The 16,255-nt window shown below is 43.1% G+C and overlaps 1 protein-coding gene across 1 annotated transcript in view; it reads left to right on the forward strand.

Annotated features, from left to right (window-relative positions):
* The first annotated feature begins 9,680 nt into the window (after positions 1–9,680).
* LOC117418402 (glutamate receptor ionotropic, NMDA 2A) overlaps positions 9,681–16,255 on the forward strand; it is an 87,016-nt gene continuing 80,441 nt past the window's right edge. The window contains exons 1-3 of the mRNA XM_034926067.2: positions 9,681–10,023; positions 10,510–10,699; positions 14,385–14,807. Of these exons, the coding sequence (XP_034781958.1) occupies positions 14,388–14,807 (420 nt within the window). The 5' untranslated portion in view covers positions 9,681–10,023; positions 10,510–10,699; positions 14,385–14,387. The remainder of the gene's footprint in view (positions 10,024–10,509; positions 10,700–14,384; positions 14,808–16,255) is intronic.

The raw sequence follows: 16,255 nt of genomic DNA on the forward strand, positions 1-16,255 counted from the left end.
ATTTGTATTCTTATTTAACCTAAACCCAGATTTGCATCCAGAGGCTTTGTCTCTGTTGTACCACAGCTGACCGTTTTCATTAGTTACTTTAAACGCAGCTGGATTGAATTAACAACTTACATGTGTACACAGAGGCAATTGCTATAGTGCTGGAACTATGGTAAAAACAATTGGAAGTCTATATGCAGTGTTGGGCTTTAAAACCATAACTTTTAGTCAGTTGGCTGATTGATTACATCCCTATTCTCTGAGCCAGATCCCTTCGCACAGATTTGTTCATGCTATGATATATAAAACAAAAAAACAAAGTATTCCTTTCTCCTCAAATGTAACTGATGCAGTTAAAGGTGGTTTCTGTTAAGTCAGACTTCAGATTGCTAGCATTGGCAGTGTTTATTCATTCATTCATTATTCTCCTGTCTCTATTGTTGGTACCTTTTCAAAACTCCTTCCTGATTTAAAAGGTAGCCATCCCATTGAGATTATCCTTATTGTGTAAACTTGGCGACATGTTTTGTCTCGCAGATGCTTGGCTGATTTATCATGCAAGCTGTTTTTGAAGAGATCTAGACCCAATTTTTATTATTTTTTTTTTCACAACTGCGTGCTAAATCACATTAAAAAGAAATGGCTCTCAATAAACATAACCTTGGCAGTGGTCACTTGAATGGCATGTTTCTATTTCCAGCCCAGCAATGTGAATGTATCTGTGATCCTTTATAAAACATATCATGTGCTTCGCCTCCTCTGTTGCTGAAAAGCTCACTTGTTTCTGATCTCCATAGTTACTTTCTATATGTTTTCTCAGTTACAATTACTGAATAACTGAGTTTACTGTGCTGTTTATCACGCTGAGATGTTGCAAATATTAAAAGATGATCTTGTTTAAAGATGCAAAGTCGAGACAGAATACTTTAAAATGGGCCTACATAGGATCTGAAAAAGAAGAATGTGGCGATCATTTCTGCAGATATAACCCGTATGTTAGTTCCATTAACGGTGAAATGACTGCCACAGGAAATATTGCATTTTTGTCCACTTACTTTTACAGACAATGAAGTTAGCACACGTGGCGTCTGAACAAGGCATTAGCAGTTCAATTGAACTCATGTTTTCCACATTGTTTAATGTGCTTTAGCAGTTGGAAGACAGAGTTTGTGTTTGTGTGTGTTTTTAAACCAGAGAGATACAAAAGAAGAAAAACGACATTGCTCTCTGCGTTAAATTCATGTAACATCCCAGATGGTACTGTACAATATAACAAACCGGAAATGATGATTCTGCTGCATTAAGTGTAATGTCGTGCTTTTGTATGTTTAGAAGCTCTCTTGTGGCAATGCTGAACTGTCTGCACAGGATACAGAGGTGCATGGGGGTGTTGACTTACTATTTTCAACTCCAGCAGTGCGATTGCAGCAGCAAGCCTGACAAGGTTACTGCCTTGGAAAAACAATGGGAAGCTCACCTGCTGCATGTCTGTGAAATGTATTCTCTGTATGCAGTAGTTAATACATAGAGTAGCTTATGTCTCATATTTTAGTTTGCCTCCAGTCCCTACAATGATATCCGAGTGAGAAGCTGTGTCCTTACAGCAGCATGGCTCCAGTCCAGCCAGCCTGGAGCTCTCTCTGCCAGCTGGGTCGAAGGCACATGCTGTAGATACAGGCCTACAGTGAGCCATTTGTAGAGCAGATGCAACGGCTTTGGCAGCAGCACGACCACAACACTTAAATGCCACCTTGCAAAAAAAAAAAAAAAATCTTAGTTATACCGGTGACATTTTCTTTTTTTTCATATATTAAAAAAAAAAAGCAGCAAAATCGATGAGAAAGACTAGAGGGAGATTGCATCTAAGATTGAATCTCTGTAATTGTCTTCACTGAGGAGGCTGTTTAGTAATAACAATGTTTGGATCATATAGATCGCTGCTGCCACAGTGCTCTGAGCAGCCCAGGTGGAGAGCACAGTTTAGTGTGTGTGCTGCCTGGAGCCTGCAGGAAAAGGACAGCTGACTGTATACAGTGCTCAGAAGCGAGCTGGTCCTCTGTCCCTGTCCCTTCGAGCTTCGACATGTCTCAGCTTGGAATCACTCAGCCTGGGATGTCTCGGTGTCTCTCCGAGCATGTTCTTCATTTCCTATTGCATATGTGGTGGGAAATTACTTTTTACTGTCTGTACACTTTGATGGCTTTGCTAGGTCCGTAGGCCACCAGAACTTTAGTTATAGAATAATGTGTGTTTTTGCTTTTATAAGTATATTAAATGAAATATAGAAATAAAGTATAAAGATTTGTTTGTGGTTTCGTCTGTAGCTGTGAGATAACAGGATAAGTCAGACGTGTCTCTCCGCATGTACACCCAAACCACAATCCCGTTATTTACTTGCTTAGCTGTAGCCACCTATGCTTAGTTGGAAGTATTTTTCTCATATGCTAATACCTGAATCAACATTACCTAACCCTCATGTGATTAACTAGCTGATGTGTGACAAAAGCCACATACATTGATTAAACTGCCTATATAAGGAAGGACCGAACATAGGGTCGGAGAGCTTCTTTGCGATTGCTTGCAGGGTCTGTGTTACTCTGTTGAACGCTCCAGTTTGCAAACTTAATAAAGCTTTGACTTATTGATTACTCCAACTTACTCTGTTCCAGGGTCATTGAGTATAAAGAAGTAGACTTCTACCACACTTAGGTTCAAAGAAGTGAAACTTCCACGACACATACTCGCTGGAAATGGATATGACAGTTCTCAGGCAATGAGCTAAAAGTGGATTGTAGGGCTGCATGATATTTATAAGACGACACCCCGTTCGGAACAGATGGCAGAATGAGTCAAGTCTTTTGAATCAAGTAAATAAGCTTTATTAGAATTCTCCCATAGATACCTCTTGCAGGTTCAAAGACTGGAATCTGTATCCTTTCCATCCCGGTGTGAAGTCTTGCAGTCTGGTTGCCTCTCCTGTCTTCGCTATCATTTAATCCAACCATAATCTTTCACTTCCTCTTTTTTAGAGAACGTTTGTTCGAATAACCATCATGTGGCACTTCCTCTCTGAACAGAGCTGTTAAAGTTCCCCCTTTTGTCATTGTGGTCATTTTTTCTAATGGTGGAGGGGGTTAATGTGCAGCCATAGGAGGCTGTGTGGTCCAGTGGTTAAAGAAAAGGCTTGTAACCAGGAGGTCCCCGGTTCAAATCCCACCTCAGCCACTGACTCACTGTGTGACCCTGAGCAAGTCTCATAACCTCCTTGTGCTCCATCTTTCGGGTGAGACGTAATTGTAAGTGACTCTGCAGCTGATACATAGTTCACACGCCCTAGTCTCTGTAAGTCGCCTTGGATAAAGGCGTCTGCTAAATAAAGAAATAATAATAATAGTAAAGGTTGGTTGGTTTTCGTTATGTCTGCCTATGAAGAATCCTATCTGCAATATGGAATCAACAATCCTCCCCCCCCCCCCCCCCCCCCCAGCTCGCAATCTTCTCTGCATTAGGAATCCAATAACCTTGATTGCACCCTTAGTGACTGCTGTTCCAGCACATTGGCTCTTGTCAGCTCGAGCCATCTTTACACGAGGCAGCTGATCAATCCCAATGATCCCATATTTCATTCCAATCTCTCTGCACAGCCCCTGGAACCACATCATCACAAATACATGAGCTTGTTTTGGTGGAATGGGGATAGTGGTGGCTTCACAGCCAGTGGGTAAGAAAATGGTGTACGCTGTTGGGAGGCTCGGAGTCAGGAAGAAACCAGATCAATCACAGCTCAGGCTTTCAAACACAGGTGAAAGAAAGATGTTAGTACAGTCAGGTTAAACAAAAAAATAAAAACTCTGGAACAATGGAAAAACATTGTAAAGCCCAGAGAGGTACTGTAAAGCATATTAAAAACATGGCAAACGATGGTACAGTAAATGCAGAGTATCATTTATTTTATCGCAGACGCCCTTCGCCAGGGCGACTTGCGGTTGTATACAAAAATACATATAAAGAATTACAGTACAATTAAGAGCAAGATACAAAATACGATGTTTTCAGTCCTAATAAGAGAAAATACAAAACACAGTACGATTTGATATCGGGGCAGTTTGATAGCAGATAAGTGTTGATAGATACATCAGGGTTGGATATGAGTGCAAGTGACATACAAAGTACTACAGATTGGGTAAGGTGCAGGTAAACACAGTAAAATAGGGAGCAGTTAAGTGCAAGTTAAAGTACATTAAAGGCAGAGTGCTATATTGTCCAGAAGGGAAGAGTTGAGTTTTACAGGTGTTGTCTGAAGAGGTGTGTCTTGAGGAGGCGCCGGACGGTGGTCAGGGACTGGGCAGTCCTGACATCCATAGGAAGGTCATTCCACCACTGCGGGGTGAGGGTGGAGAAGGAGCGGGCTCTGGAGGCAGGGCAGCGTAGAGGAGGTACAGCCAGTCTTCTAGTGCAGGCGGAGCGGAGAGGTCAGGTGGGGGTGTAGGGAGAGATGAGGGTCTGGAGGTAGCTGGGTGCAGTCTGGTCAAGGCATCGGTAGGCGAGTACAAGAGTCTTGAACTGGATGTGAGCGGTGATCGGGAGCCAGTGGAGTGAGTGGAGTAGCGTGGGAGAAGCGAGGCAGAGAGAACACGAGGCGAGCAGCGGAGTTCTGGATAAGCTAGAGCGGACGGGTGGCGGATGCAGGGAGGCTGGCCAAGAGGAAGTTGTAGTAGTCTAGGCGGAAGAGTCCCAGGGCCTGGACGAGGACTAGTTGGTGAGAAAGGGTCCGATTCTTTGTATGTTGCTCAGGAAGAATGGCAGGTGCGTGCTAGAGTGCAGATGTTCTGGGAGTGGGAGTAGGAGAGGGAGGGGTCCAGGGTTACTCCAAGGTTCATGGCTGAGGAGGGAGAGAGTGTGGTAGATTCCAGAGGAATGGAGATAGAGAGAGATGAGGAGGTGGAAGATGAAGAAGGGAAGAAAAGGAGGTCAGATTTAGAGAGGTTGAGGTGATGTGAGTGCATCCAGGAGGAGATAGAAGACAGACAGGTAGAGATACAGGAGGGGATGGTGGGGGGGAAGGAGAGGAAGATCTGAGCATCATCAGCATAGAAATGGTATGAGAAACCATAGGATGTGATGAGGGGGCCCAGGGAGTGGGTCTAGAGAGAGAGAGAGCGAGAACAGCTAGGACCCGAGACTGATCCTTGGGGGACTCCTGTTGAGAGAGGGTGAAGTGTGGAGGTTGAGTCGTGCCAGGGTGGTTAAATATGACCATAAGAAAAGCATAATACTGCAAAAATACCATGCAGATTTACTGTGGGGATTATCAGGGACACAAGCTTATAAAGTAAAGCGTGCATTTGCCTCTCTCCTAATGTTATTTGTGCTAGTAAGTTACACATTGCTTAAATATAATGGTCATATTTTTTTTCCCCTGAAGCAGGTTTTTACAATTTAAGTTTAAGCCAGTACAGGCTTCTCTGCTCTTCATCCCTTCCTTTATGAGTAGAGTCCCTTGTATAATTCATGTAAAAGGTGTAATTAGTAGACAGTAAGTACCATTCATGTAGTCATGGACTTCTATTCCAGCTGGGACTGGTTATTAGTCAGCAAAGTCCCCATTGCCACATTTTTCTCAACTATGCATGTAATCTCGCTCTGGTACAGCGCATTGCTAAAATCAATATGCAGGGCAATTGTGTTCAGCTGTTTGCTGTGTTATCCACACTGTTGCTTCTTTATGTTTTGTAATTTTTATAAGAGTTAATAACACAGTCTTGGTCTGCTGGATAATAAGTGCTTCTTTGTCGACAGTGGAAAATAAGATTACAGTCTGAAAAGAGTTTTAGGCAACAATGATAATAAAGAGAAATTAATACAACTGTGTTAGTGCTTAGGAACACTTTTTTTTAGCTCGGTAGATTAGCCAAGTAAATAGCAACAATGAAAAAAGGGATATGAAGCGCTCTCAGCTGAATACGTGCATATATCACACACAGTAGTGCACTGTTCTGTACTTGCTGAGATTCAGGAGTGGGTAACAGCAGGGTAACGGAGTGGTTCGGATGATCACGTTTTAGCTGTACACCTTCTGTTTCCTATGTTAATAAAACGATCACCCAGTTCTAACACTTTGTGATGCAGTCCAGGAGGATGCTGTGTTACTTCCAGTATGCAATATTGGCACGGTGCACACATGCATGAGCCCTTAATGTTTCAGCCTCACATCTTGTTAATGTAGTTGAATAATAGATGTGCTTCTTACACTATTGTAACCCTCCCACCACCTACAACAGATAGGGAAAAGGAAGTGGGAGCAGGTGTGCAGTGATGTAGCGCTGGGGTGATGGTTGAATAAACAGACCGGAGAAGAACGCTTGCAGGTGCTTGGTGTGTGCAGCCCCAGCCTCGCAGAGAAGGACCTCGGAGACCTTGTGATGCAGCTGGGTTTGAGGTTTCGACACACCGAACCACTGAAGAGACAGAGAAAGAAGTAATGACAAGGAGAATGGTCTTGATCATAAAATCAAGTGTGTCTTCCATTATGGAGAGGCATTGACAAGACTGTTCGAAGGAGATGCAGGGGGCGATTGCAGCGTAACAGTGATTTAGTTCACATCAAGTGGACTAAAACGCAGACTAGAAAGTCATGCAAATCTGTATTGATTGCAGTGTACCAAACAGATGATCCCGGGACATGGTTTAACTGATTGGAACAAGTGGAAGTTGATAATGGGGACTATCCTTCAGATACGCCCACTTGAACAGGACCACCACCAATCTGATTTGGGGCGCTGCTGCGATCGGGATCTTATTTAGTCTGATTTTAGCAGATGATCCACTTCTGATGATTCACTTCTTGTATGCTGCAATCGGGATTAGAAGGGCATCCAACTTTAGTCCAATCAAGTGGACTAAACCTGCTTAATCCACTAGTTAGATGCATCAAGTGGACTAAATGTGGTGCCATGCAAATGACCCAGGATGCTTAAGTCTTCTGTGATGATGGATTACTGCTAATTACCAACACTCCTTTACACAGGGTCCTTATGGTCACCTAATTTCCATTCAGAGCTGTACACTTATTGACAGTATTGTGGCAGGTCTATGAATTATTATTATTATTATTATTATTTATTTATTAGCAGACGCCCTTATCCAGGGCGACTTACAAGATATCACATTATTTTTTACATACAATTACCCATTTATACAGTTGGGTTTTTACTGGAGCAATCTAGGTAAAGTACCTTGCTCAAGGGTACAGCAGCAGTGTCCCCCACTAGGGATTGAACCCACAACCCTCCGGTCAAGAGTCCAGAGCCCTAACCACTACTCCACACTGTAATTTCAAATTACATATGTAGGTGTGCAAAAAAGGAATGTGTACAATATATTAAAATATCCTGATGTGTGTATATATATATGCTGATATTAAAGACAGCTCACATGAAATTATTAGGTGGCTCACTGCATGGGCGGATCAGGGGGATGGATCCTCCTTCGATAAAGATAACCCGGTTCCAGCGCTCTTCATCAGATTTTTCAGTTTAGAACTGTTCTCCACTACAGCTTGGTACCCCTCAGGGGAGTAGCTGGTCGTGTTTTATTTATGTATATATTTATTTTTTTGACTCAGGAAAGACCAATGAACGTGTAATGAAAAAGGTTCATTTCCTGTAGTTCTGCTTTTAATACTCCTACGTGAGCCATCTGGTGGAACTAGATAAAGACCTAGGCAATAGGCTCAAAGACGAATTGAATCTACTGCTACCGCATCACACCGTATCCCCCAAAAAACATGCATGCTTGTATACGCTCATCGTGGTAAATTAGTCTAGCTGGGTGTGCCATGTATATTCATTTATGTTGATAAACACATCGACAATATGTGCCTGCTAAATAAACAAATGCGTTTGCAATGACACATGGTTTCATCTAAGCTATTGTTTTATATGAAATGCACTACCATCTGTTTGGTCAGTAGATAGAAATTCCAGAATGTGTTCTAACCAAGAACGCCTAGCATGCCCGGAGTAATTTCTCACCCATCGCCGCTCTTCCCCGCTCAATGCAGCCGCCCGGCTGAAGACGCGTGGTGCTGAACGGACAGCAGCCGCACTAACGCTCAGTATTTGCAACATTTGTGTGTTGTTTTTTTAGCTGTGCAAATGTAAACCTCGAAGCATGTGTTTTGTAGTTATTATTGTTTCTTATTACCACAGAGTTTTGAATAAATTAGCAATACATAGTTAATCAAGCACAATACGCTTGTTAAATTCTAAGCCGCTCAAGGAGAAAAGCATGCTGACAGCAGACCGTCTGATTTCAAACACAGCGTATCCATCGTTACCTCATGTATGGTCCGTCACATTCACAGCACACGCCACAAGGAATATTACTTCAGTAGAAATGCGTTGCGGAGCAGTAAAACGCTACAATAGCATTACTGTTCTGTTTGAAGTGTGACAGAATTGCAATAGTGCACGCCAATGCACGAACACACAATGCGAGTCATTCTTACAGCAAAGCTGTGTGTGAATGAATACAGATCACATTTTGAATCCCGATCTTTGCATCCTGCAGTAAAGTAGATCGTTTTGTGTTCGCCGGCTATTGTTATTTACTTAGTTTCCTCGAGGTGTTGTCGCGAAACAAATAACTCAATACACACACACACATCAAACCAGTCTCTTCGCTGCAGTCCAGCATGCCCAAAGCCATCATTTGCATGCTTCACTTGCTAGTTTCTGAACTAGCGTGTTTGCCAAATGAATTCATTTTCAATCGTGCGACCATCTGTGGCCACGACAGTCAGATGAGATGGAGAAAAAATGGGATGGGGACTCTAAAGAAATCCATTGAAAACACCCGGGCAATACAAGCACACTGTACAATACTACTGTGTGCGATATTATTCCACTGTTATTGTCTGATGATGCTCCGATTAAAACATTTTTTCAATAAAACAGACAATGTTGTGACAATCCTTAAACCTTTCATCATGATTTCAGGGAACGAGATCTTATCCCGAGGACAAACCTTTGCGTGGGAGTGTCTTTGTTTGTCTTGATGTGTTCAGGACCCGACTCAGCTGCCCTGTCTAATATAACACGCAGAATAATCTTGTGACAGCCCTTAATTACGACACTGTATCACCCATTGTGATGGCGAGAAGGCGCTATCACTGTGCCCGTGTTGGCTCGTGAATGTGTCAAACTGTTTGACCACGGCTGCGGCTCCAGAATTAAACTCAAAGCGATTATCAGCACATTAGGGAGCTTAATCCGGGGATCACAATCTAACAGTTTACGATTAATTACTACTATTATTATTTTTGATATACGATATAAAGTATTTGCATTATATTAGTGATAACTTCACAAGGGTATATCACACCATATAACTAAAAATCAGCCATGTGATCTACAACTAATTGCATTTAATTCCACACGTCACAGCAGTTCCACGTTACGTTTCCCGTCCTTTGGTTACAGTAGCTGAATTATATTACTCGCAGTCTTTGTTTCTGTATTTTGAGGTTCCCTTTTTCACCTTGAGGATGTGATACAGACCGAGCCCCTCAGATTTCAACAAGCTTGGAGGAATGCACAGAGAGAGAGAGAGAGAGAGAGAGAGAGAGAGAGAGAGAGAGAGAGAGAGAGAGAGAGAGAGAGAGGGAGGGAGGGAGGGGGTTCACGCTATCCCGGAGTCGTGCTGCAGAATTCATATTTTAATGAACTCCTGGTCGATTCATTAACATTCTGCTTGTAAAGCGTTGCTTTGTCGAGGAGGGGGGTTGCACAGAGCTCGTGGATGCTAGGTTTGAAAGGAAAGAAAACGATCGTGGTACATTTGAAACAGCAATAAAGGAGGGGAGAGCTGGGTTAATCTGCCAGTTCTCCGTGTGTGTTTTTTTGGGGTAATAGAAGTTCTGAGGATTCTTCGGTTGGAATAACTGTTCGTATCTCCCACGCGATTGCGTATCAGAAACACTGTTGCAATGTTATCTCACACGACTATCCCGGAGCTATGTGGGAAAGAGATACTGTAAGTATACTCAAATAAATAGACATGTATTTTTAAAATTACAGTACTATTTTACTTTAACGCCTGCATGTTTCATTCTTGACGTTAGTGTTTAACGTTTTATTTCCGTAGAAGTCTTCATTTTAGAAATGAAGTCTTATCATATAGAATTATATTTGGGCATTGAGAACAAACTGTCTGCGGGTAGTCAATCCCCATATAAACCTCACTCACAGTACCGCTGTAACCGGAGCGCAGATCTTTTTTTTTTACCTGCAGTGAAACTCGTGTCATGATCATGTGAGCATAGACTAGCGCTTGTAGTAATTCTTTCTACGACAGTGCCAAAATAAAAGCAGATTAGAAGCAGAAAACCAACATGAGATTACAACAGCGCTTGATTAAGGAAGAAGATAACTTTAATTAATGAAGTAAAGGGAGTCGGATTTTTTTTTGGTGTGTTTCATTATTGGGAATCTGGTTGAGTGCGTTTTGTGTCCATTGTAGATCCAGTTTGAATACTTTGCTACTTGGTTAGCTGCGGGCGTTGTGGGGTCTGATCGGGAGTGCTTGCCGGATCCAAGAACTTCTGTCCGGAGAGCCTTATGGAGGAAAACCGGAGCCCTCGGTGCCAGAATTCACGACATGCCAAGCCTTCCAACATGCAAATTTGCGCCTACGTTTTGTGACATTGAAGGTATGTCCTAAAAACAACTACATTAACTAATGATGCATCTTTATGTATGTATTTATTTATTTATTTATTTATTTATTTATTTATTTATTTATTTGTAGCGTTCACTAAACCGCTAAGGGGCGCCCTTGTATCGTAAATGTATCGTCTAAAATAAAATAAAAAAGACGGCGTCGTGCGTAGACCATCTCAGTGCAGGTACAGCTTATATACACACACCGTGCTTTGGAATGGGAAAGGAATAAAATAGGTCTTTTAGCTAAACTGCGCACTGCTGAGAAGAGTCGTCACAGCTCGTGTTAAACGACTACACCACTAATTCATATATCCCGCACAGTCATTATTTCGATTTATGAGAAGCTGTCACATAAAAAAACTGCTCTTTCATTTACAGAGCTTAAAAATTTAGCAATGATTCCGCGTGATGCAGTCTGTAGGCTAGTGACTGTGTTGTGTGCACAATGCGCGTGCTGAAATTGGTATGCTATTGTATAATTGCACTATCAATTAGGTCTTGAAATTTAAAGGGGAAGCGAGCAAATGTGTTCTTTTTTTAGCCTGGAATCTACATAAAGCTCTGTGGTCACAATCTTAACTATTTAACACGCCGCTAGTAATGTGTTTCAAATGCAACGTGTTTGACCTGATTCTATTCCACTATCGGTGAGCTACTTTTAAAAGTACTGTAACTGTAGCCTCTGTATGGTTCGTCCCTGCGCAGCCCCTAGATTTCGCCTATTTCATTTATTCCCATTGATTGTCTTTTGTTTGCCAGCATCGCCTTAACACACAGCCATCGAATACAGTCGTAGCGAATTACAAAATAGTAAGTATCTACAACGAACAAGGAAACAAAACAAAACCAATCCACCTGCACGATGCATTCTGGAGTACAGTCACTTTACGCTGTACTGCACGATGCATTCTGTGGTACAGTCAATTTACGCTGTACTGCACGATGCATTCTGGAGTACAGTCAGTTTACGCTGTACTGCACGATGCATTCTGGAGTACAGTCAGTTTACGCTGTACTGCACGATGCATTCTGGAGTACAGTCAGTTTACGCTGTACTGCACGATGCATTCTGTGGTACAGTCAGTTTACGCTGTACTGCACGATGCATTCTGTGGTACAGTTTACGCTGTACTGCACGATGCATTCTGTGGTACAGTTTACGCTGTACTGCACGATGCATTCTGTGGTACAGTCTGTTTACGCTGTACTGCACGATGCATTCTGTGGTACAGTCAGTTTACGCTGTACTGCACGATGCATTATGGGGTACTGTCAGTTTACGCTGTACTGCACGATGCAGTTTGAACCCGAGCAGATGGTCTCGTTTTAAATAGGCTGGGAGGGAGTTTAGATAGAAGAACAGCGCCCCAGAAAAAAGATCTGCGAGGAGTCAGGACTGCAGTATGATTTGAGTAAGTCCCACCGGAGCACCTGGGACGGGTGTAGTAGATTCTGTTTGTAATTAAGAACCACGCTAAGCAGCCCACAGCAGGTGCATCTACCTGCACTGTACTATATCCCGCATAGCCGGCACGATCGTCATTTTATCAAGCAGTAAAAATGTACACGAATGCTTTAGTTCATAAGTGAATGGAGTGCATCTGATATCACGTGTCCTCCTTCATCACTCCTCGTTCCAGCGGGCTGCGTAAAGGAAAAGTGTCCTGAGGGCATCAGATGATTCGAGGGCATTTACCAAGCACTCCCACCTTCCACTTCCAGAGCTCGTCAACTCTACGAAATCAACCCACCCTGACCCTGACCCTGACCCAACCCCAACCCTAACCTTAAGCAACCCCAGCCCTAACCCTAACCCAATACCTAAACCTAAACCTAACCATCCGATGCCCTCAGGACCTTTTCTAGTGGATATTCCTTTGTGCTGCTTCCAGCGGAGAAATGTGACTCCTAGCGGCTAGAAGTGGTACTACACCATTGGGAGTTGCAAGTTTAAGTACAGTAGTCTGCATGTTGGGTAAGGAGCATTTCAGCTACGGTGACGTGTGTGGGAGGAGGGCAACGAAGCGTTCACGGCAGTGTACTACTTAATATAAAGGAAGCTATTGTATAAAGATATAATTAAATGAAGTCACCGAGTAAATTATACAAGGCAAATATGTTTCTGCACAAAAGATTAACAATAGCAAAAATGAATTTTAGAATATAAAACTTCAGCGCTGTCAGTCTTCTGCTCATCTGAGTGTTTCTGCTCTATAAATAGCATCGTTTACTCTCCAATATGTGCTTCATAACTCAATGAGGAGCTAAAGACTTGATGCATACCCTGCGTTTCAGAAAGGGGTTCTCTGATGCACAGTGGAATACCAGTTAGATGCGTTTGCAAACATTTATCTAGTGCTCTGCTAAATTAGACGCGGGTCTCGCTACAGTGCCAAGCGGACAGCTGATTGGGGTTTATCCATAACTTCAATAGCTCAGTCATAAAACTGTATATATTTTTTTAATGAAGTCAAACAGACGGATGTTTAGATGAATGTCTTCAGCAGCTTGGCAGTCTTCAGTCTGTGCATCCTTTACTGTTGGGAATCTCAATATGCTTAATTAATCAGATGAGCCACTTTGTCGTGAAGCCCAGTTTTCTCTCTCTCTCTCGCGACGATTCATTGTAAATTCATTCATTGTATGTCAGTGTTAAGACCCTGGAGAGTGAACTGCAGCCATTGCACTGGCTTTGAATAGAGCAGCAAGCCTAGTCTGAAGGTAAACTGTTCATTCCTAAATCTATATAGTCTCCCCTTTGCTGTCCTGGTGGGTGGATTGACCACTCACAACACATGGGACTCTGTGTGGTCCAGTGTTTAAAGAAAAGGGCTTGTAACCAGAAGGTCCCTAGTTCAAATCCCACCTCAGCCACTGACTCATTGTTATTATTTATTTCTTAGCAGACGCCCTTATCCAGGGCAACTTACAATTGTGACAAGCTATCACATTATTTTTTACATACAATTACCCATTTATACAGTTGGGTTTTTACTGGAGCAATCTAGGTGAAGTACCTTGCTCAAGGGTACAACAGCAGTGTCCCCCCACCTGGGATTGAACCCACAACCCTCTGGTCAAGAGTCCAGAGCCCTAACCACTACTCCACACTGCTGCATCTTGTGTGATCTTGAGCAAGTCACTTAACCTCCTTGTGCTCCGTCTTTCGGGTGAGACATAATTGTAAGTGACTCTGCAGCTGATGCATCGTTCACACACCCTAGTCTCTGTAAGTCGCCTTGGATAAAGGCGTCTGCTAAATAGACAAATAATAATAATAATAATAATGGTAGCACAGGAGAGTCTACTCACAACACAGGGGAGTCTACTCACAAGACAGGAGAGACCATAGTTTACCCTGATTCGCCTTGTTTATTAATATGTTTATATCCCCGCTAAATTGTGTTTTATGTTTTCACTGAAAAACCTTGGTGATCAGTAATTAGATTACTACACACTGTGGGCTTGGAGCGTGACAGGAGATTGAGAATAATCTCTTAGGACTGTTCTGCTGGCTCTGCCCCAGAACATCTCTCGGAGTTTTAGACCTAATATTCTCCCTTCTAGAACACTACAGCAACTTCTGTTCATTCCGAGAGCTTGTATACGTGTGCTGTGTGTGTATCGAGATGCACGGTGCTAACCTTGTTTTGTACTGTCTCGTGCTTGCAGGGGATGAAGCTGACCAACATGGGGAATTTCGGCTTGCTGCTTTTGGTGCTTCCGGCTCTTCTGGCCCAGTACAGCCCGGCCCGCGGAGCGGAGAAGTCCTACCCCGTCCTGAACATTGCTGTTATTTTAGGGCGGAACCGCTACATCACAGAGAGGGACATTCGGGGCCTGTGGGTCAAGGACATGGTCCCCGAGGTGACCCTTGACGTCAATGTGGTCACTATCTTGGTGAACCAGACCGACCCGAAAAGTATCATAACTCACATCTGTGACCTGATGTCTGGAACCAAAATCCATGGGGTGGTTTTTGGGGACGACACAGACCAGGAAGCGGTTGCTCAGATTTTGGATTTTATTTCGTCCCAGACTTTCATACCCATCCTGGGAATCCACGGGGGATCCTCCATGATCATGGCAGACAAGGTAAGGACAGAAAACACTGGCTTTGATTTGCAAAGGGTCTGTGCTGCAGGCAGGAAAGGTTTGTATCTCCAAGCAGCGCTCAGCTGTGCAACTCAATTGCTGAAGCAATGCATCCCAGCAGTGAAGCTCATCCATTCACTGTAGAGGAGTTTTGTGCAAGGTGAAGTTGCTTTCCACAGTTAAACATCTTCAGTCTGTTTACCATGAGTGAAGAACTTCATCTTCCCATTCCTTTGTATTAATATGCTACCTTATTCTAATGTCAAACCATTACAGCAAGCTTGCAGTGTGATGCTTGAAATGTGACTGGCCAGGTTGATAAGTAAATGAAAGTGATTACAGTGTATTCAAGGGTTATGAAAAGAATTTAAGGAGATGTGTGTGTGTGTGTATATATGTGTAGATACATAGAGTATAACCAACACAGTTAAAAGACTCATTTGGATGTAAAGGGAATACCATGGCGTGATGGTAAATTAGTCACATTCTATAAAGTAGGTTTCTTTTTTATTTTAGGTTCTGTGTTCTGGAAATCTTGTCAGAGGGTATTTAACCACGTTTTGGAGAGAGACTGCTTACAGTTAAGCGTGTGAGTTGTTGCTCCCATGGCAGAACAGAAATCCATCTGTGCAAAGATAACCTCATTCAGAGGAGGTTGGGCTTGAGATCCTAGACATCAGGCAGGCCCCTCCCTGAAGTAAAACAAACTCGCACCCGTCACCCAGCAGTACTGGATTCTAGAGAACGCATTCCTAACAAAATGGCAGGCTGGCGTCTTCATGCTTCACTGGAGTCTCTCCCAGGAGTGTCCATGGTAACCCTTCCTCATTTGAGTCTCAGCTTCTCATCTGTTACTCCCCCTGCCTGGGGACTGAGGGAGGTAGCAAGCAGCACCTGTGTGCTTCAAACAGCACAGAGCTTCCTGTAATAAAGCAGCTCTTTATACTGCAGGACAGGTTAGAAGGCGGGCGGCACAGTCCTGCCTCCCGTTTGCTCCCTAACCCCATTCCACTTGGTCTCTTCTCTATGGCTCTGCACTACAAGGTCATAGAGGGGCAGCGCTGTACCTGTGCTGGCCTGATGAAGGCCTCGCTTAACACAGCATTACCAGCAATGGCAACACAATGGATTTGGAACTAACAATGTATGAGTGGTCCTGATACGGAGGGGATGGAATGGATTACCTGGTCATGTTGTTGAGGCAGAATCACTGGGATCCTATAAGACCCACCTTGAATTCTAAGATCAATTAACTGCTAGGAAAATGGCTAGCTTAAATGGGCCGAATGGTTCGTAAATTCATGCCATTGGGATGCCATTGCTTCCTTAACGTATTGAATTACAACATGCCTTCAAATGACTATGATAACCAGAAATGATCAGGAAGCAAGCAGATAAACAGGCTTCCTTTTGCAAGTGAGTTATCAAGTTTGTTTGCATGTATTTTG

The sequence above is a fragment of the Acipenser ruthenus genome, chromosome 13 (assembly GCF_902713425.1).
Source record: "Acipenser ruthenus chromosome 13, fAciRut3.2 maternal haplotype, whole genome shotgun sequence".
NCBI classification, from domain to species: Eukaryota; Metazoa; Chordata; class Actinopteri; order Acipenseriformes; family Acipenseridae; genus Acipenser; species Acipenser ruthenus.